Here is a 23,563-nt window from a genome sequence, read left to right as displayed (position 1 = left end):
AGCAAAAAATAACGTTAGGGAGGGTCAAAAGACAGCCACACCAGCATGTGGCCCAAATATATATGAGTGAAAAGGGTGGTATGTGATGTTCAAAATTCCAATGCACAACTTTGACCCCGCGGGCCCACGATTGGGCGCGTCATTGAAGATCGATGAGAGGGGCCAGAAGTTAAGAACCACCTGGAAGTGGACAAATATATGTACGAATATTGAGGATGTTTAAAACTTTAAATACACAATGCATAACTTTGGTGGCACCTGCCTCGCAAACACGAAAGCACCCTAACAACCACCTAGCTAGGATATATATAATGACATAATGTCGTAGCTAGCTAGGATGCTTGGCCCACCACCTCCCACTTCGTGTCAGCGGGGCGGATGCATGTAATGATCGATACTTTGGTCATACATGCATGTCGCCATGACCTACCATAAGACGGACCAATGAATCTTTCGTTTGGTCAAATGACAGTTGTTGTTGTCGATAAACCGCTTGGGCCAATAGATTGAACCATCATAAACATCGCACGAGAGGGACCACAAAACCAACACCTCTTGCATGCGGCGCAAAATGATGTACGTTGGGAAGGGGTGATGTGTGTTTTCAATATAGAATAATGTACAATTTAGATGTATTGCCTACCTCTCGATACAGACAACAACCATGAAGGCAAGGTAGTTAAGGACGAGATACGTACGCAGGGTTTGATGTAGGTCGAACCCAGCAATCCGAGCATCTGGTAGGGAATCCTGACAACGCATGAGCTCGAGCTTTGGTTGACCGACATTTGACGGTGACCGGCCCTAACATGAACTAGGAGGAATCCATTCATGGCCAACACTACATACCCCTCATTATCGGTCAAAGGGATGATATATATATATATATATATAGACACACACACACACACACACACACTCGGGGAGCCCACAGATATCCGTGTCGTCACAAAAAACCGCACAAGGGAGACGTGGTCGATCAGAAGACCCCGTATACACTGCATGCGGCCCGAAAATATGTATGGGTACGATGGTGTATGATGTGTTTAAATCCCAAATGCACAACTTCGATGGGCCACGCCAAGTACATTACAAACCAAACACCGTACCCGACTCCAAGCCTGGTTCAATACCTATGATGTTAGTTTCCCAACTTCGAGGCGGCAGTGGGGGGGGGGTCGTCCCACGCATGCGCTCAAACTTTATTTTGTCTAACATGGGACACATCTATACACATATATAGTGTGCGAATAACTATGAAAGTTGCTCGTTGGATGAAGCCAATCCGACGGTACAGAGATGGCAAATCCGAGCACTACTCTCCGTTGGATATCATCTACATTCCACCAGATTCTGCCACATGTACAATCTAGAAGACTCCATGGTTGAACTTAAGCATAATGCACAAACCTCTAAACACAAGCACTTCTCCTTTGTTCTCTAGAATCTTCCATATCTTAATTGCCCAAACCTTTTTTTCTAAATGAATTGTCACTTTGTGTTTTTAGCTTTGCAATGCACAATTCCATGAATCTTAAAATAGTTTTTTTACAAAACTAATTGATTTTGGATAAGATGAACTATAAGAATTAAACGAACATCTACATCATGCATATCTGGGAGAAGAGGCGGGAAACCGATGAGAGGAGTGGCGAGAAACGGTAGCCTGTTTTGAATGAAAACCTAGTAGAGAAGGAAGCGTGAGCTACACGACGCATGCGCACAGTGCTTACCCATGTGCTGCATGTGCTGTCGAAAGGGCTAAGGGTTGTCGTTCGATCTGGGGGCATCCAACGGTGCACACATATGATCCGTGGGGTTTGGGTTCTGGCCAATCAGAACGCAGGACTCAGATCGCGCGCGCAGCGGGGGGGGGGGGATATCATACGGAAACCAACATTCGGTGGAAACCGGTGAAAACCACGAGAAAAAGATGTTTTAAAGTTTCAAAAAAAATTCAAAAAAATGCGGGATGTTAAGAGGGTGATGTTTTATTGGCACACAAAATTTTAAGTTGAAACACATTAAGAGATGTGAGCTATGAAAAAGACAAAATCAGTGTTGAATAGTGCCGAATAGTAATGTCACTATCCAGGGCGGAATTTGTCTTTTTCATAGCTCACATCTCGTAATGTTTTTCAACTTGAAATTTTGTGTCGCAATAAAACATCACCTTCTTAACATCCCACATTTTGTCAGATTTTTATGAAACTTTAAAATATGGTTTCCATGAAGTTTTCATTGAATATCGGCTTTCGTGAGTGAATCATGTGCTATTTGGAAACATTTCGTGAGAAGAATCTCGGTTTTTAAATCCCCGTAAATGCAAAACTAAGCTGAAAATCGCGAAACCTGCCATGGTGTCACGACATCGCACTTATATGTCGAGGAATTTTTTCCGTCCATTGTGGCGCAAGTTTTATTACAAGCCTCTTACAAACCGGAGCTTCTCTCAAAGAAGCCTCATGGTTCCGATAGGGAAATGTGTCCCCTTTGTGGGCGAAACGTAATCACTGCCTCATTTCACCTTGTATTTTCTTCTACGGGCAACATGGAACGACAGGATATCCGTGCTGAAATTTAAACTTATTCAGGGTTCGTTTGGCCTTTTTATACACTAATTGAGTTTCCTAGGCATTTAATGTCCATAATTCAAATCTGAGTGACAAATACATGCTCCAATTCACCAAAATGTCTAGAAAAATTGTACATGTGTCCTTGGGTGCATGTTTAGGTCCCATGCCAGGAATGGGAACGAATTACAACCGTACTGGTGTCATGGCTCGTACTCAAACATTTCAAATCTCGGTTTTTAAGTCCCCATAAATCCTAAACTCATCAGAAAGTCATCAAAGGTGGCATGGTGTCACGTCATGACACATATATGTCGTGGTAAAAACATTGTCCAATTTGGGCCAAGCTTTATTACAAACCTCTTACAAAAACTGGAGCTTCTCTCAAAGAAGCCTCGTGGTTCTGATAGGGAAACGTGTTCCCCTTGTGGGCGAAACGTAATCACTGCCTCTTTTTGCCTTGTATTTTCTTCCACGGCAACATGGAACCACAGGATATCCGTGCTAAAATTTAAACTTATTCAGGGTTCGTTCGGCCTTTTTATACACTAATTGAGTTTCCCAGGCATTTAATGTCCATAATTCAAATCTGAACTACAAATACATGCTCCTGTTGACCAAAATGGTTAGAAAAATTATACATGTGTCCTTGGGTGCATGTTTAGGTCTCATGCCAGGAATGGGAACGAATTACAACCATACCGGTGTCCTGGCTCTTCCTCAAACATTTCGAATCTCGATTTTAAGTCTCCATAAATCCTAAACTCACCAGAAAGTCATGAAAGGTGGCAAGGTGTCATGTCATGGCACATATATGTCGTGGTAAAAACATTGCCAATTTGGGCCAAGCTTTATTACAAACCTCTTACAAACCAGAGCATGTCGCAAGAACTCTCGTGGTTTCGATAGGGAAACGTGTCCCCTTGTGGGCCAAACGATAATCACTCCCTCTTCTAGCCTCGTATTTTCTTCTACACGCGACACGGAACAACTGGAGATTCGCGCTGAACTTTGAAATTGTTCAGGGTTCGTTTGACCCTTTTTATTCATTAATTGAGTTTTCTAGGCATTTAATGTCCATCATTCAAATCCGAACTACAAATACATGCAATAGTGCACCAAAATGGCTAGAAAAACGTACATGTTTCCTTGGGGTGCATGTTTAGGTCCCATGGAACGAATGGGAACGAATTCAACCGTCTCGCCGTCCTCGCCTGGCCACAAATATTGCGAATCTCGCTTTTTAAATGTCTGTAAATCCAAAACTCACCAGGAAATCATGAAACTTGGCATGGTGTCACTACATGGTATATATAATTGTCCAATTTGGGCGAAGCTATATTACAAGCCTTTTACAAACCGGAGCCTGTCGCAACCCTCGTGGTTCCGGTAGGGGAAAATGCCCCTCTTGTGGGCGAAACGATAATCGATGCCCCTCTTGTCGGGCTGAAATTTGAAACTGTTCAGGGTTCGTTTGGCCATTATATATACTAGTAAGGTACACGTGCATTGCACGCATGACATTTGGCAACCAAATTATAAATGAATACTAAATTATAGCATGTAAGTTTGAGTCATATATGCATGATGTAGATGTTTGTTTAATTCTTATAGTTCATCTCATTCAAAATCAATTAGTTTTTATAAAAAAACTAATCTATTTTATGATTCATGGAATTGTGCATTGTAAAGCATAAAGTAAAAACAAATAATGACAATTCATGTAGAAATTTTTTGAGGCAATTATGATACGGAAGATTCTAGAACAAAGGAGAAGTGCTTGTGTTTTGAGGTTTGTGCATTATGCTTAAGTTCAACCATGGAGTCTTCTAGATTGTACATGTGGCAAAATCTGGTGGAATGTAGATGATATCCAACGGTCAGTAGTGCTCGGATTTGCTATCTCTGCACCGTCGGATTGGCTTCATCCAAGGACCATCTTTCAAAGTTATTCGCACACTATATAGGGGTATAGATATATATTACTAATTACTAAGTTTTCTATGCATTTAGTGTAGTCCATAATTCAAATTTGAACTACAACCACATGCTCCAGTGAAGCAAAATGGGTGGGAAATCGTACATGTGTCATTGGGTGCATGTTTAGGTCTCGTTTAAGGAATGAGAATGAATTACAAACTCGTCGTCGTCCTGAAACAATGAGAATCTCGGTTTTTAAATCCCAGTAAATAAAAAAGTCACCCAAAAAACGTGAAACTTGGCATGGTTTCATGACATGGCACATATATGCCGTGGTAAAAAAATCATCGAGTTTGAGAAGAGGCGCACACATTAGTAGCCAACGAAGTCCTTTTTGAAACAAAAAGCTGACACGTTAATATCGCAAACGGTTGTATTATATTTACCATGTCGAAATTTAACCATACTCGGTGGCGTGCGTGCAGCTGTTTGATTAGACGGGATGAGCACGAGAAGTCCGCCATGCAGGTTCGACGGGACGCGTGCAAGCAGTCCGCCCCGTAGGCTCGACGGGACGCGTGCATCCTGTCCACCTCGCAGGCTCGACAGGGCACGTGCGAGCAGCAAGGCCGCCCATGCTCACCGGGAAGTGAGCTCTTTGACCTCCATGCACCAGCCGCCGCTCGCCTCGCTCACAACTTCTCCATTAATGGGTTAATTAAAGCACCTGGACGGAGGGTGTTTGCTTGTGATCCCATGGCAGCATTTGCCTTGTTAGTGTTTTCAACTAGTATACCGCCCTAATTTAAATTGCCACATAGGGCAACGGATAATACAACCACAAATAAAATGGGAACGGATAATACGACGACAAATTTACAATGGCGCACATAATAATTGTTTTACATATTCCGGATAATTTAAAATGCCACATGCGGCAAAGCCCAGAAGACACGGGGGCAAGAGAAGAAGGAAATTGCAGACAACGATCTGGGTCGTTACTGTCTCTACTCGTCGATGGATCGCCGGGCGGCGAAATCCTTCAGCTCCTTCATCAATTCCTCACGACTTTGCTTGAAAGCATCCACGGATTCCTCCACCTCCTGCTCGCGCTTGATCCGGAGCTTCCTCAAGCCACTCATCAGTTCCTCGACGACCGCTTTCAGCGTCATCTCCGAGGCACTGCTCTGCTCATGCAACATCTTCCAGCCGGCGGCCTCCTCCACCTTCTCGGCGACCAACTTGAGGAGCTTCGCATTGTCATCCATGAGTTGCTCGACGAGGCCGGTCGCCTTGTCAACCGAGGCATCGCTGATCTTGAGCAGCTTCAACAAGCCGTCGACCAACTCCTGCTGCATAGTGACGCCAGCGAGAATGTCGTCGTCGCCGGCGAAGGACTTCAGGAACGCCGGCTCGTCGCGATGGCCGACACCGCGAATGCGCTTGTGAGAGCCCTCGCGTGCCCATGAGAGCTTGTTCGAGGGCTCCGCGGCGCGCCCGGACATCTCTGCTGCGGCTGCGGCTTCGCGGCGGGACCTCTCTAGTGCTTCCGCGGCCTTGGTCTTTGCTGCCTGGTTATATGTCCACCCTAAACTCCTGCTACCGGTCATGGCGGAACGACTTGACAGAGAAAACCAGTTTTGTGGGTGATGAGGAGAGGAACTGTGAAGTAATTTTCGAGTGGGTAGTTTTTATAGCCCGGTGCTAATTATGAACACATATTAGTTTGATAGGTGTGAACAGATTTGCAATTACTTATTGCGTTATAATGAGAAATGTGACGAGAAACAAGGTGAACATTTATTGATGGCAGAAGGTTGACCACGTGGTTGCTCGCCGTTGAGGCGGCTGCGGCGCGCTCCGCTCTGGCGTCCCTGCGCGCGCTCCGCTCTGGCGTCCCTGCGCGCGCTCTGCTCGCCGTTGAGGCAAAGTTACAATGGCAACTGTTAATAATTCTTAATAATTGTCTTACATATTCAGGATAATTTAAAATGCCAAATGCGGCAAGGCCCAGAACACTCACGACCTAGATATACATACAATTATAATAAAATATAAGCTAAAAGGCTGAGCTGGCGGCCTTTCGACGATGGTCTTCTCGGACTCCATGATCAGCATAGCACCCTTACTTCGAGTGTCCCGACCTGCCTCCGCCTACGGATTGCTGGCGCTGGGAGGCTCTTGGGGCTGCTGGGCCTCTTCCAGAAGAGCTTGACAGCGTGCAATCGTGCGCATGACAACTCCGCGGAACCGCTCCATTTCCATGTCTTTGGCCTGGTAGCAAATTCCGTCGATCACCTGCATCCTCAAGATATCACGTTGGCGATGTTCTACTTCATCGGGGACGTCAACTCCGCCAAGGATGCGCTCGAGCCTGGCCACCACATCATCGGGATCGAGGTTGACACGGCCGCCACGGGCAATGATGAAGCTGTAGGCTGCCTTTATCTTGACTAAATCACAGAGGTCTTCTGCCCATTCCTTGCGGGGCATCAGGCTCTCGATGAGTACTGGTGACGACGGCTCTTCAGGTGGGTCATCGATCATGCCGCCGAGCAGCTCTGGATCTTTTGCACGACGGATGGCAAACTGCTCATCACACCTCCTCTACAATATGTTGATTGTGCTCCCAAGGACCGTGACGCCGATATCGCTGTCGATGGGCCATGGTGCCTGCACCGGCCAATGAAGCTCTTGCTCCCTGACTTGCTCCGGCTCGTTCTCCTCGCCGAAGATGTAACACACGTAGGCGTTGACGTCGAAGCTTTGGTCATTGCCTAGCATGCTTGGAATAACTAATGGTAGATGGGTGAGGACTAGATCTTCGCAGAGTGTCACGGCGGTGCGTTGCCGCCTGGGTTATATGCAGCAAGCCGTTAGCTGGTGGCGGTAAACCTGTGAGGGAATAGGCGTGGATTTTACAATTCATCCATGTGGAGCGCGGGAAGCATTCGCTGGAGCGCGGGAAGACTAAGTGGAGCACACACACAACCCGAATACCGTATCCGGTGCCACGTGTTATTTTTCACACAAGTGTTAACATAAGGAAATGTATGTGTAACTTACTAATCATCGCACACGAGTACTCGCAGACGCATCGTGTGTGATACTCCTAGCCACCGCAAGCAACTAGTTTGCATTTTTCAAAGTTTTTTGTACACACAGAATCGCACACGAACTAACTGTATTAATCGTCTGTGTTGTAATTTCTCATCGCAAACAGTTCATCTGAGTCAGCTGTTTGCCACGTATCACACACATATTGTTAAGTTGAACTGTTTCTGTTGCGTTCTCTAATCGAAAACAGTTCGTCCGAGTGAACCGTATGCCCTATATCACACACACCTTGATCTGGCTAACCGTTTATGTTGCACTCCCTAATAGCAAACGGTTCATCGGAGCGAACTGTATGCCATATATCGCACACACCTTGATCTGGCTGCCCATTTCTTTTGTTCTGTCTCATCGCAAACAGTTCGTACAGATCAAACGTATGCCCCACATCGCACACGCAACTATAATCTGAACCGTGTTTGATGTATCATTCATCGCAAACGTTTTGCATCATTTCTGACGGTTTTCATACAACACCATTTGCCATTATTGCATCACACACAGTTTCTCGAAGGGTCTCTGATCGTAGTATCGCGTTAGCAGCATCCTGCAGTAGTGAACGTAACTGGGTGATTATAAAGATGCTCTACATGTGTCTCCGAAGGTGTTTGTTGGGTTGGCATAGATCAAGATTAGGATTTGTCACTCCGTGTATAGGAGAGGTATCTCTGGTCCCTCTCGGTAATGCACATCACTATAAGCCTTGCAAGCAATGTGACTAATGAGTTAGTTACGGGATGATGCATTACGGAAAGAGTAAAGAGACTTGCCAGTAACGAGATTGAACTAGGTATGATGATACCGACGATCGAATCTCGGGCAAGTATACCAATGACAAAGGGAACAACGTATGTTGTTATGCGGTTTGACCGATAAAGATCTTCATAGAATATGTAGGAGCCAATATGAGCATCCAGGTTCTGCTATTGTTTATTGACCAGAGATGTGTCTTGGTCATGTCTACATAGTTCTCGAACCCGTAGGGTCCGCACGCTGAACGTTCGATGACGATTTGTATTATGAGTTATGTGATTTGATGAACCAAAGTTTGTTAGGAGTCCCGGATGAGATCACGGACATGACGAGGAGTCTCGAAATGTTCGAGAGGTAAAGATTCATATATTGGAAAGTTACATTCGGAGACCGGAATGGTTCGGGACGTTTCAGATGAATTTCGGAGTACCGGGGGTTACCGGAACCCCCCTCCCCCCGGGAAGTTAATGGGCCATCATGGGCCTTAGTGGAGAAGAGAGAGGGCTGGCCAAGAGGTGGCGCACGCCCCCCTTGCCAGTCCGAATTGGATAAGTGGGGGGGCGCCCCCCTCCCTCTCCTACTCCTCCTCTCTTTCCCCCTTTGCTACTCCGGAAAAGGAAAGAGGAGGGGGATCCTACTTGGACTAGGGAGTCCTAGTAGGACTCCCCACACCTGGCGCGCCCCCCTTGGGCCAGCCTCCTCCTCCCCCCTCCTTTATATACGTGGGAGGGGGGCACCCTAAAGACACACCAAAGTTTCTCTTAGCCGTGTGCGGTGCCCCCCTCCACAGTTACACACCTCGGTCATATCGTCGTAGTGCTTAGGCGAAGCCCTGCGCCGGTAACTTCATCATCACCGTCGCCACGCCGTCGTGCTGACGGAACTCTCCCTCAGCCTCAACTGGATCAAGAGCTCGAGGGACGTTATCGAGCTGAACGTGTGCTCAACGTGGAGGTGTCGTACGTTCAATACTTGGATCGGTTGGATCGCGAAGACGTTCGACTACATCAACCGCGTTACTAAACGCTTCCTCTTTCGGTCTACGAGGGTACGTGGACACACTCTCCCCGCTCATTTCTATGCATCACCATGGATAGATCATTGTGTGTGCGTAGGAAAATTTTGAAATTCCATGCAACGTTACCCAACAAGATGTCTCTTGTCCTGTCCGCAATCTTCATTCCTGCAAGTACCCATGATCATGGAGATTGAGCCATTGTGAGGCTAAGGGCAGGGAGAACGTGAAGTGTTATTCTGAACACCTGTGACAGAAGGGTTTAGTACGATAAGACGGATCCAACCCTTGGTGGTTCATGAGGTGTAGTCATTAAATGCCCAAAGCTCTTGTCTGATTATTATAATCTTAACTATCTTGGCAACCCCGCGCGATGGATAGGGCCTTCGGTTGGACAACAAATTCTTGATGCAGGACACCTGACCGTCAAGATGTTATTTGGACATATCCCCCACTTCGATTCGTAACAAGCACATCTCGAGGGTGACTTCCAGCGCACAAATTATTAAGATTATATTTAAGACCTCATACCTCTATTTATTATAAGTGTTTAATCACAGTTTGGTTGATTGACCCGGTCAAAAGCTGTAATTAATCCTTTGACAAAAGCTTGTTAGAAACCATCGGTTCAAGGAGGCCTTCCTCCCGTGGGTTCGATAACCTAGGGTCACCTGTGGGGAAATAGGTGCATGATACTTTCTGTTCCTTTACCAGATCACTAAAAGGAGGTGTCATGCTCCCTTGGTGGTTTTGGTAATTCATGTCAACATACATGGTTTTGGACTAATATTTCCCTTGAGTATATTTCAGGAAAACTTCAACTCAGGCAAATGACAAAACATTGGCAAAGCTTCAAGACTATACATTTTTGGTTAAGCGATCAAAGATCACATTGAGTCCATTGGAAAGGAAATACTATTAAAAGGCGATGAGGTTTTGATCATGGACTAACTGTTCAAGTGCTTAGAGATATTGTTCAAAAACCTTAGCCACACTCTCACATTCATCTATGTCCAAAACCCTAAAGTCTATCTCAGTCCCACCGAACCACATCCAGCTGGACCCACCGAGAAATACTTGACATAGCCACTGTCAAAACCCCAGCAACTCGGTCCTACCAAGATGACCCTTCGGTCCCCCCGAAGAGCAGTTCCCAACCTACTTTGGCCTATTGATTTCATCTTGGATTTCCGAGTGGTTTTGATCGGTTTCACCGAAGTGTGAAAAGTGATTAGGTCATCACCCATCGGTCTCACTTAGCTGTTGAATCCGGTCTCACCGGGGAAGCTTGTTTAGAACCTTGTACTAGTCGGTCTCACCGAGTGATTCCACCTAATCCCATCAAATAGTGCATAAAGTTGTGTAACGGCTAGATTTTTGTTGCTGCCTATATACCCCCACCCATTACACCAAGTCTAAGAGAGCAACTAGGATGAAACTACCACTTCCCATATCCAATTTCTGAGAGAACCACCTATACTTGTGTTGAAATCAAGGGATTCCACTCCAACATTTGATCCTTGATTTCTAGCCTCCTCAAGTTGAATTCTACTCCAATCATTCTCCTACCACAGAGCCAAATCTATGAGAAATTGATTAACTATTGAATAGACTACCTTTTGAAGCACAAGATCAAGGAGTTCAAAATCAACAACAACATCTATCATCTTTTGGAGAGTAGTGTCTCATAGATTAGTTAGGTGTCACTTGGGAGCCTTCAAAATTGTGGAGTTGAACTAAGTAGTTTGTAAGGTCAAGGAGATCACCTACTTCGTGATGATCTACCTCGAGTGAGGCTAGTCCTTCGTGGACGTAGGCCGTGATGGCATAGCTAAGGTTGTTTCTTCGTGGACCCTTTGTGGGTGGAGCCCATCGTGGCCTCACGTAGCCGTTACTCTCCCTGGGTTGAAGTCTCTATCAACGTGTATGTACGATAGCACCACCTATCGAAACCACGCAAAAAATCACTGTGTCTTCATTGCGTGTGATCTTTCAAACTCTACCCCTTTACTTTCTTGCACTTGCATGTCATTTACTATCCGTTGCCCATACTGTAGATATGCATGTGTTGATTGTATTGGCTGCCACTTAACTAGTGCTAAAATCTGCCTAAACTTTAAGAAAACTAAAAATTACACCTTTTGTCTTGTTAGTGTCTATTCACCCCCCTCTAGACCTACCTTCTCGATCCTACAGTCACCTTTGGGTTGGGATTCACTTGACGACTGGGCCTATTGGGTCGGCTTGTAGTGTCTTCGGTGGTTTTGAGGGTGAGGTTTCCATGAGATGCTCGCTCTGGTTATCAGTGGGGTGTGTTCTTGACTATAATAATTTCCGCTGCGGATACTTGATGGCTATTTGCCTCTTCTTAATAAAAATTTGGGGCAGGGGAAACCGCTATCTTTCATAAAAAAAGGTCAGGGGTGACTCTGGGCATGGTGCCCAGGGGCAAAGCTACAAAAAGATGAAAGTTCGACGTGTTTATCTACATATACTACATGGATTCAACACTAATTGGTATTCGATATTCATTTACTTACAGAAGTTTTTGCATTTGCTAACCATCATGTACCTGCAATTTTTTCTTTTGCCAGTCACTTTCTGCTTCGTGCAAGGCTAAAGGCGGGGATGACGTGATGAGCACCAGCGATGAGCGTCAGACACAGCGAGGCCGACCCATTATGAGCAAGAGCAAGCGATGGCCGACAGAAACGAGTTTGAAACTTAACTGGGGGTTGGGGCCGGGTGTAGGGATTGCCGGAGCCGTCCATCGGGGCGGATTAGAGGGATGGTAGGGTGGGGGTGACGTGGTAGCGTCCGCCAGCCGCGAGGATGGACAAAACGGTTAGGGCGGGGTAGGACGCGGGGGAGGAGGAGGAATCTTCACGGGCAAAGGAAGAAGCAAGACAGGAGGAAGAAGAATAACTCACACGATAACCGTTGGATGTTGATCAGTCAGTCAAGATAAAAAGTGACTGACAGTGAAATATTTTTGAGGTACCCGACGTATAGCTGGTTCCAACGATTTTCCCAAATTTTGTTTGGGGTTCTCTATTAGCTTAAGGGAGTGTCTATTTGAAGTATGTATTTTTTTTCTTGGCTAACAATACTGGTTTCTTTTCTTGACTGTACTATAATCACGATCAGGCCCAGCATATCTTTCGTCCCCAGTTTTTTGATAACCACCCCGCCACCCTCCTTGCTTATCATGGGCGGAAATGGAATTTGACTGAATTTGACTTTTTTCTAAGCCGATAGAACAAAGTTGTCTATTTAATTTTGTAACTAAAATCATGACAAGTATTTTGGAACGTAGGAAGGCAAAAAAGGACAACAGCAAAATGAACACATAATCGACTGTTTGTGATTTTCATTAAATCTTATATGAAGGAAAAGCTGTGAGGTTAGAGCATCTACAGTCGGGTGCCTCAAACCAGCCTCAAACACTCGGGCAGATGCCCCGATCATTGACCGAAAAAAACAGCAATCTAGTTGGCTCCTCATATCGGCCCTAAACGCCCTGGCTGACCGACAGTTCCATATCTAGCCCAAATCTAGGGCGGGTATGAGGAGGCCCGGGCGTGTCCGCCACGTCAGACCAGACAACTTGACCCCACCATAAATTGCACCAAATTCAGTCCACCAAGCCCACCGCTCTCCTCCCGCGCCCGTCCATCATTTCACACATCCGAGCCGTCGCCGTCGTCCACCATTTCCTGCATCCGAGCCGTCATCGTCGTCCACCCTTGCTCCCCCATGCTTGCGGTCGCCCCCCCATCTGTCGCCCTAGATGTTGAATAGCCTGTCCCATATCGCCGCCATGGAGGATGGTTCAACGTCATCCGTGGGTCTCTCGTCCTTGGCTTTAGCATGCAAACCAGAGAACGTTGCCTAGAGGGGGCGGCGAAGGAGGCAGCGACAGAGGGAAGCGACGTCGCAGGGAGCAGATGTGGGCCTCTAGGAGCAGCTGTCCCCCCTCCGCGCCCAGCCCCCCAGACCCCGTCCATCCAGCTGGCAACAAGGATCGCGTCGTCCGACCCGGTCAGGTCAGAGGACGATCCGACGGCCGGTTGGGAGGGCATTCCAGAGTGTTTTCGGCCAACATAGATGGCGGCAGATCACGTCTATCAGTCGCCACAGCTCCAACGGGTGTGGACAAGCACGGGCATCGGCGATGCCCAGTCTGCCCTTGTCCCGTTCGATGAATGACACAGCAGGACTAGATACATTTTTTTGCTCAATCCCGATCATTGTTTTGCATATGTCATTGCAATTAGTTGTAGTTCAATTGTAATCATAATAATTTTAGAAGAATATAATGTCAGACATGACCAATGGTAATCAAGAACTGACCCAAATGGGCTATGAGTTGGGGGATCCAAATTGTCCTACGTTTGAAGTGTTGGGGAACGTAGCAGAAATTCAAAATTTTCTATGCATCACCAAGATCAATCTATGGAGTAATCTAGCAACGAGGGGAAGGGGAGTGCATCTACATACCATTGTAGATCGTGATGCGGAAGCATTGCAAGAACGCGGATGAGGGAGTCGTACTCGTAGCGATTCAGATCGCGGTTGATTCCGATATGAGCACCGAAGAACGGTGCCTCCGCGTTCAACACACGTGCAACCCGGTGACGTCTCCCACGCCTTGATCCAGCAAGGAGAGAGGGAGAGGTTGGGGAAGACTCCATCCAGCAGCAGCACGACGGCGTGGTGGTGATGGAGGAGCGTGGCAATCCCGCAGGGCTTCGCCAAGCACCGCGGGAGAGGAGGAGGAGGGAGAGGGGTAGGGCTGCGCCGAAAGAGAGACGTTCTCGTGTGTCTTGGGCAGCCCAAACCTCAACTATATATAGGGGGGGGGGGGCTGCGCCCCCTCTAGGGTCCCCCCCCCCAAGGGGTGCGGCCAGCCCTAGATGGGGCTTGGGGGGGCGGCCAAAGGGGGGGAGAGAGGGGGCGCCCCACTAGATGGGCCTTAGGCCCATCTGAGCCTAGGGTTTCCCCCTTCCCCCCTTTCCCGTGCCCTGGGCCTCTTGTGGGGGGGCGCACCAGCCCACCTGGGGCTGGTCCCCTCCCACACTTGGCCCATGCAGCCCTCTGGGGTTGGTGGCCCCACTTGGTGGACCCCCGGGACCCTCCCGGTGGTCCCGGTACATTACCGATATCACCCGAAACTTTTCCGGTGACCAAAACAGGACTTCCCATATATAAATCTTTACCTCCGGACCATTCCGGAACTCCTCGTGACGTCCGGGATCTCATCCGGGACTCCGAACAACATTCGGTAACCACGTACATACTTTCCCTATAACCCTAGCGTCATCGAACCTTAAGTGTGTAGACCCTACGGGTTCGGGAACCATGCAGACATGACCGAGACGTTCTCCGGTCAATAACCAACAGCGGGATCTGGATACCCATGTTGGCTCCCACATGTTCCACGATGATCTCATCGGATGAACCACGATGTCGGGGATTCAATCAATCCCGTATTCAATTCCCTTTGTCTATCGGTATGTTACTTGCCCGAGATTCGATCGTCGGTATCCCGATACCTTGTTCAATCTCGTTACCGGCAAGTCTCTTTACTCGTTCCGTAACTCACATCATCCCGTGATCAACTCCTTGGTCACACTGTGCACATTATGATGATGTCCTACCGAGTGGGCCCAGAGATACCTCTCCGTTTACACGGAGTGACAAATCCCAGTCTCGATTCGTGCCAACCCAACAGACACTTTCGGAGATACCTGTAGTGCACCTTTATAGCCACCCAGTTACGTTGTGACGTTTGGTACACCCAAAGCATTCCTACGGTATCCGGGAGTTGCACAATCTCATGGTCTAAGGAACTGATACTTGACATTAGAAAAGCTCTGAGCAAACGAACTACACGATCTTGTGCTAGGCTTAGGATTGGGTCTCGTCCATCACATCATTCTCCTAATGATGTGATCCCGTTATCAACGACATCCAATGTCCATGGTCAGGAAACCGTAACCATCTATTGATCAGCGAGCTAGTCAACTAGAGGCTTACTAGGGACATGGTGTTGTCTATGTATCCACACATGTATCTGAGTTTCCTATCAATACAATTCTAGCATGGATAATAAACGATTATCACGAACAAGGAAATATAATAATAACCTATTTATTATTGTCTCTAGGGCATATTTCCAACATGAAGTTGGCGGAATATCAAGCCCCATTCCCAGCAAGAAAAAAAAGGCAAAGCTGCCCAAGGCAAGAGGCCCGGAATTCATAACTTTTGAGGATATCTCGTTGGTTAAATCTTGGTTGGCCATATGTGGCACGGAGCAAAACGACACTAGGTATTAGCAGAAGATCCACAAGCACTATCATGAACACAAACACTATATGGAGCCGTATTCTATCGTGGCCACCCGCAATGTGTCTTCTCTCCAAAATCGATGGGGGATCATTCAAGGGGAAGTGAACAAGTACGCCAGCTACTATGCACACGTGCTTGGCCGCCCTCAAAGTGGGATGGGAGTGGCAACACACATAAGTAATTATTTCATTTTGTTATCATTTCAATTTTTTGTTGCATTCTCATTATTATACATACATTGTTTGTTAGTTGGTTGCGGCGGCCACTATGTATCAAGAAACGGAGAAGAAGCCATTTGATTTTAGCCATTGTTGGGTGATATTGAATGGTATTCCAAAGTGGACACAACTTGTGGAAGAGGAAGAATGACGGGTCAAGCTCACACCAGTCAATTGGATTGGATGACAACGAAGAAGAAGTTGTAGGGGAGAATGGAAGAGCCACCGTGCCAAAGGATAACCGGCAAGTGTTGGGAAACAAGTGCGATAAGGCGGGGGCCTTCCGTGACGCCGCAGCAACAAAAATGTCCTCCACATGGACATGCATTTTTTCCGTAAGAGGATAGGTACAAGCTCATGTTGTATGCGCATAAGGAGAAGATGGATTGGGATCGGGAGAGGGCGAGCAAGAAACTGCAAATTAAGAGGGAGAAGATTGTGTTGGAGAAGAAATACGCGGTGATCAAATGGGAGCTCGAGAAGGCCCGAACATTTGGAGAGATTGAGCTTGAGAAGTAGAGATTGCAACTTGCTCGAGCGTGGAGGATGCAATGGTAATGTTGACAGACGAAAGCTCTTGGATGAGCATGCAAAGAAGTGACTTGTGGGGATGAAGAAAGAGATCAATGAACATAGGGAATACGACATAGCGAGAGCGGCGATGGCAGCAACGAAAGCAGAGGCAAGGATGCAGGAAGAGAAGGCGGAGCGGGTGGCATGGATGGCCGCGGACCAGGCGGCATGAATGGCGTCCGGTGAGTGATCTGGCCAACGAGTGATCATATTCGGACTTGAATTTTATTTTAGCATGTCCGGATTGTTAAACTATAATTTATTTTGTTTTGTCGCATCGTTGAACTTGAACTGTTGAATTGTGATAAATTTGTGCTCGATGATGCACATGCATGTATTACATGGATTCAAGAATCAACACTTAAAGTGCGTGGCCGTCTGGTAGGCAAAATGAGGAGCCGTCCGAGGACTTATATGCAAGTCCGGCTGTAGATGCTCCTAGTTTCGCTTTCACCTAGACCTAGCTAAACTAGTCTGTTTTATCCGCAACAAGCCGGCAGCAGCTACCATGCGCACTGCACTGATTGAGAAAAATGCTGGAAGGTGCACGCATATGCTTTACCCCTGATCTCATCACACTCACATCTTCCATGGGGATGGATGGATTAAATGCAATGCCCCTCTCCCGATCGTATGTTTACAGGGTAGGGCTGGAGAAGGAGGAGAGAGGCGCCTGCTCCGGCCTCGTGCATGCATGAACACAAGCCGCTGCTGCTCCACGCACGCTCGGGCCGGCGCGAGAGACTCTCTCACTAGGCTAGGGCTAGGCTAGGGTCTGGGGGTGTCCCATCACTAGCTGTTGAACGCCATACCTCCCAACTGTTGCTGCCTCGAAAAGGCGCCACCTGCACGTGTGCCCCCTGACCACCACCACCACCTCGCATCACCACACACACACATCACGCCCACACACGTCACATCGCTACGAGCCACCGCTGGATTCTTCAGGCGGCCCATGCCCTCAGTTACCACCACCTCTGCGTCGCCATTGCATCCATGTCCATCCGTCCGCGGCTCCATGCCTGTTAAATTACCGCTGCATCATCGCCCTCGCCCCTGTCTCTCTTCACACCCCTTCCTTCCTTCCACTCGCCTCATCACGCCCCGTCTTCTGCACCGAGCTGCGGCTGCAGGCTGCGCGCTGCCACTGTTCCTTGCATCAGCCTCGAACTCGGCGCCACCTCCCGTGCTCGATCATGCGGTAAAAGTTGAGACCCGAACCCCGGCAGCAGCATCGCTTCCTTCCTGCACGCAGAATCATTCGCTGCTGGTGCTGCCTTTCCTCTCTCTGTGTGAATTTTTACTGCTAACATGCAGCGAGCTTGGCGCTGATCCGGTTAACAAACTTTGCATGCATGCACGCGATTGCATGTTTGCATGCTGCCGAGGCATGAAGGTGAAGGCAGGGGTGGCACTGTGGCCTGGTCGCGGGCAGCAGGGACCGTGCATGCATGTCACAGTGCATTCTGCTTCCGATGCGCGCAGCGCAGGAGAAGGAAATGCTCGGAGACAAGTACGCATTGGAGCCACGCATGCGCTACTGCAGTGCGCCCACTATTATATCCACCCCATTCATCCTCATCATCCTAGTAATTAGTTAGTTACTCACGCGTCAAAAAAAAATTAGTTCGTTGCTCCGGTCAGACCTTTCTGGCCACCAATCATACCTTCAGCTCCTGCACTGTAATATATACCTACTAGTACCACCTCTATCCGGGTTTTGTGACAAGGGCATGGGGGTTTTTGTTATCAATTCGATCATAGAAACATGTTCTATATGCCATACAGGATTATATCATTTGATCCATTGTTGAATGAACTTTCTGAACATATAATTTTGGGGGCATATTACACACATTTCATTAGTCAAATTGAAGAACTAAAAAACTATGGCCGTCTTACCGACCCGGACGGAGGGAGTAGCAATAATGTTTTTGCATGATCAAGCCTGCCTTGCTGTAATGGAAGCCATATCTACAAAATATGCATCGGTAGATTCACAAGAGGGAAGAACGAACAATCATTTTCAGCCTAGATTTCGGGCCCGAGCAATATAGCGGCACCAAGACATTGTCTTAAACAAGGTAATGACTGGAATTGCATCATTGTTGATCACTTGAGTCCAGGCCCGAGACATGAAACAATGTTACATTCACCATCTTGATGACGGATCTTCCAGGCCTGAGAGGTGTGTCTCTGCTGTGGAGGAGGGGCCTCGTGGGGTGAACATGGTTGACACTGATATGAGTTTGTTTGTGTTATAATTTTTCTTTACATCTCATTCAATCTTACTCCAATAAATAATTTCAGACTTCTTTGGATTGTAGGACTTTCATAGGAATTTTGGAGTATTTGAATCCTAAGAATTTTTTTCACATTTGGATCATTGATAGAGGTTACCACATTTCTATGGAATCCGTTCCTATGCTCTTGGATCTTGTTTTATTTCTTCTTAGAGAATTCCAAAGTATTTTACTCTTGTATCTCCTCAACCCCCTAAAGTAGACATGTTTATTTCCTATGCATATAGTGTTGAGTTCATGTGTTTTAGGATCCCGTTGGAATCCATAGTACTACTATGTGACATCTCAGTACCTTGTTTTTCATATTCCTATGTTTTGAAATTTCTACAATCAAGAGCCATAGAGTACCATTTATAGTGATGTCTTAATTTGGCGAAACTGTACGTGCAATGATGTTAACACATGCTATTACGTATCATGAAACAGGTTAATCTTTTCCATTGAAACTACTGGTTTGGTGCAACTTTCCTCATAGATTTTGGCTCAGCCTTACTATGGTCATTTTTTGGAGAGAGAATTATGCCTACGTGTGTTAGAAGAAGTTTAAGTGATCCATACATGTAAGTTGGGGGGGGGGGGGGGGGGGGGGCTAGCATGCACATCCATTTTATGTTTTACCGTTTGCAATTTTTTTAAATGGACTTAGTAAAGTGATTTATTTATCCGATATTTGTGAAAGAGACACAATATAGTTTAAATCATAAAATTTCTTGACTAAAATTTGCATTCGCTTGAGCCCATAACATAAATAGTATATGATATTTTTAGTTGTTTTGGATTGAGTAGACTTTTTTTATATGCGGGGCATATTGTGTGAAAATAGGCAAAATAGAAAGAATGAATTTCAATTATGTGTAAGCCACATACAAATGGCTTCATCTGCAAACGATCTTTGTTATTCCTACCTAAATGTGATGGTGTGACGTATTATCCATATCAATTTTCAAGGAATAATTCAGTCCATTTCGTGAGACAAAAACAATATATTAGCTATGTAATTGTGGAAACACATTGCTTTAGTAAGTAGCTCATAACGTTATACGATGTGCCTTGCTTGTAGTCCGATTTTTCACTACTCTCATTATTTCAAAAACTTTGAACATTTTCCGCACTCGTGCCAATCGCTTGCTTTCTCTACTTCTTTATAATGTGTCATTTTAATTTGGACGACATTGGCATCACCAGGGTTCACCAACATCTTCCAAAAATATACCAAAGGGGGCTTGGTAGAAACGGCGACGGTACATATGCATGTATTTTAGGGGCCGGTTACCGGTTTCCTTAAATTTCTTTTTGTTTGAATGGCATTGATTTGATGAAACCCATATTTAGCTAGAAATGTTTCCTGAGATTGACCAGAATCCCCGGCGCGACACCAGGAACACACTTTGACATCAGACATGTATTGTACTATACTTAAAATCTAGCAAAATCATATATTGTATATGTTTGATGAAAATATTATTCAAGGTACCATTGTGTATGTATATTCAGGCATATAGCTAAACTCTATCTTTTTGGGTAACAATATCAATCCTTTTTGTGAATCTCGAGTCACACCAATGTCCAAAACATTATGGACAGAAAGCGTTAGAGAAATTGGACCACTAATTAGAGCATCATTTTTGAGTTATTCTGAGACCGTATAGATCTCTCATCACCTGTAGCCAGGCGTATGTGGGTGTCTCAAAGAGAATCAAGCACAAGGAGACATCTGTGAGCATATATGTCCGGTCCGAGACATAAAATATAGCAAGGTTGTGTATGTGTGTGGTGTGCTGGTGTAGTGGTTGGGCTTGCTGCTAGGTTGGGCAGCGCTGTTCCAGCCAGCAAACAAGCAACCAAAATTGGGAAAACAACATACTAGGAGAATTGGTGAAGTTGTTCGTGCGACTGATACCATCTGTGTGTCCGTTTCTCTCTCTAACCAAGTCATCGATCGATTTGTATGTATGAATGCAGAAACATATAAAAAATACAGTATGGTCGATCGAACTGGGCCAAGAGAAACAACAAGGGAGTCACCCATCATCCTCCATAAAATACGCAGGTTTGTTCAAAGCTAGCTAGTCATGCATGTAGCATCAGGACAAAGATAGAGACAGATGGATTAAGATATGAACGAACCAACAAAGCTTCTACTACTTGATTGTAATTACCACTAAGCCCTTCCTCTCCATTGATCCTACATGGTGCATGCATTGCTTGCTTGATTGGGTAAAAGGGGGTGGAAGGTAAAAACATGGAATTAACATTGACACACTACTTAAGAAACACTAGTTTGTTTCGCCATGGTCCATGGATGCCCTTGCTAGCTACTTGCAAGCAGTCTGTAACAAGAGTAACAACGGCATCGAGATCGATTGATTGATTGATGAGGAGCATAATTAGCAGAGGAGGTAGGGGTTGATAATGGATGGACTCTTAGCTTCGTTTCCGTCCCTCCATGCGCGTCGGTGGATCGGTTGATGATCAGTAGGGCGAGACGCGGCCGCCGCTGCCGCCCGGGGTGGTCCAGCCGTAGGGGTCGCCGGGGAGCTGCTGGAGGCCGTTCATCAGGTTGTGGGGGATGTGGTGGTCGGGCGCCTGCGCCAGGGACGAGGACGGCTGCTGCTGCTGCTGGAGCTGGTGTGTCGGCAATGGGAGCGGCGGTGGGGAGGAGTGCGCCTGCGCGAGGCCCTGCGCTGCGGATGGCTCTTCGTCGTCGAGGGGGAGGCGCTCGTAGGAGGCGTTGCCGAAGGAGGCGGCCATGATGACCACGGGGCCGGAGGCCACGAGCGCGCCGGCGACCGAGCCGCCCACGACCTGGCCCTGGCCGCCGGAGACGTACACGGTGAGCCCCGTGGCGGAAGGAGGCGCCGGCGGGGGCAGGAAGGAGCCGGAGAGCGAGAGGATGTCGAAGCAGCCGGCGAGCGTGGCGACGGCACCGCCGGGCTGGCGGACGGAGACGTTGGCGACGGCGCCCGTGCCGCTGAGCACGCAGACGCCGACCTGGCGGCGGCGCGCGAAGGCGGCGACGCAGTCGACGACGTCGCATCCGGCGGCGACCTCGAGGACGTGCGCCCGCAGCGCGCTGGCGCTGTCCCGCGTGATGATGACGGGCGGCTTGGGCTTGTTCTTGGACCCCGCGGGTCGGCCCCTGGGCCGCCGCATCACCGCCAGCGCCTGCTGCTGCTGCTGCCCCTCCTCGCCTCCTCCGCCGCCCCCGTGCTGCTGCTGCGCGGATCCTCCTCCGCCGCCGCCGCCGCCGCCCATGTGCTGCTCGCCCTCGCCGCCGCTGTTGCCGTTGTTGCTGCCGCCGCTGTTGATGGTGGTGTTGCTCTCGTCCACGAGCTCCTGCTTGGCCAGCATCCCGCCGAGCAGCTGCTGGTGGTGGTCCTGGAAATGCTGGAACGCCGGGTGCTGCTGCAGCGGCTGCTGCTGGCCCGGGAAGTGGCCGTGGAACGGGTGGAACGTCCCCACCGGCGGCCCGAAGTGGTGCCCCCCGCCGTGCGCCGCCGCGGCCACCGGATCCATCGACCAAATCCCTGCCGGCTACGCTTGCAAGCAAGACGAACGCGGTGACGACGACGGACGACGGACGGTGGAGTGGTGGAGGCGGTCAAAGCTCAAAGGCCGGGTTTTGCGTTTGGTGCGGTGCTCGGAGGAGGGTAGGGAGGGGGGTTAAGACAAGCGCGTAGATTGGGGGGATGAGGGGGGCGCGGGGCCCACACGAGGGCGAGGGTGGTGGTGGGGTGGGGCCCACCGGAGCTCCGGCCCTGGGGTCGTCGTCTCCTGATGGCGATCGGGTCGGGCGGTCAGACGAAGATGAGATCAGTACTGCCGCTGGTGCTGGCCACGTCGCCGGCCCCCTGACATGCATGTCTCGTTGCAGGCGAGCGCGGTGTTGACCGCGCGGGCCGGTAGAGCTATACCCATGCCTCATCGCCTCGCCGGCCGCCCGCCCGCGGTTTGAATCATTTCCTGCCCGAATTTCGGTGGAGATATTTGTGAGCCAAAATATCAGATCAAATTTGAATTAAATTATCAAAGAATTTGGCAGAAAGTTCATCTTTTCATCGAAAATATTCCGAGATGGAAAATTTTCGGAGATGACCATGAAAAACATAAATTGATTTAAAGATCAATTAGTCCACCATAGTTTTTTTTTAAGGAAAGATACTGAGTTGGAAGTCTCATGAGGTTATTTCAAATTCCACAACATTAAATAAAAAATTTGGGCTGAAAAGTCATCCTCAATGAAGAAGTCTCATGAAACAATTTTAAAATTACATAAAACACTTTGGTTATTCCGGTTTGGCTAACGATATCTTTGTTATCGAATAACTGAAACCCTATATATGTGTCACGATGATGAGCAGAGAAATAAGTGCACACTAGTGAAGTACTAGATTCTTTTTTAAGAAATATAAGTTGACGTGGTCTTGGACATCATCATTTAAATGCAGTATATAGGAGGCCGATAATTCCAAAAGTAGTTCCATTTCGTTATTTCTATGGGGATGGAACACTGGTTTATGTAAATGGATATTTAAAACCAACAATTGCAGTACACTCGGATGTCGCCACGGGCACTTGACTATTTGGGGGCAAGTATAAATATTCTTCTACACCGGCATGTGGAAGCCCCCCCCCCCCCCCCCCCCCCCCCCCATGTCATTTCACATACCTACATTACAATGGTAAGAAAAACACAAAATACACACGAGGGAATTGTAAAATTATTTGTTTTGGACATTA

General features: G+C 47.6%; 1 protein-coding gene across 1 annotated transcript; it reads right to left on the bottom strand.

The window, feature by feature from the left end:
- Window positions 1–20,829: 20,829 nt before the first annotated feature.
- LOC109735033 (AT-hook motif nuclear-localized protein 22-like) lies at window positions 20,830–22,475 on the bottom strand. Its single transcript, XM_020294224.4, has one exon. The coding sequence runs from the start codon at window positions 22,337–22,339 to the stop codon at window positions 21,296–21,298; it is 1,044 nt and encodes a 347-aa protein (XP_020149813.1). The 5' UTR covers window positions 22,340–22,475; the 3' UTR covers window positions 20,830–21,295.
- Window positions 22,476–23,563: the final 1,088 nt, after the last annotated feature.

Source organism: Aegilops tauschii, chromosome 7 (assembly GCF_002575655.3).
Source record: "Aegilops tauschii subsp. strangulata cultivar AL8/78 chromosome 7, Aet v6.0, whole genome shotgun sequence".
Classification (NCBI taxonomy): Eukaryota; Viridiplantae; Streptophyta; class Magnoliopsida; order Poales; family Poaceae; genus Aegilops; species Aegilops tauschii.
The sequence above is the reverse complement of the archived record's forward strand: the minus strand, read 5'-3'. Positions and strand labels throughout refer to the sequence as shown.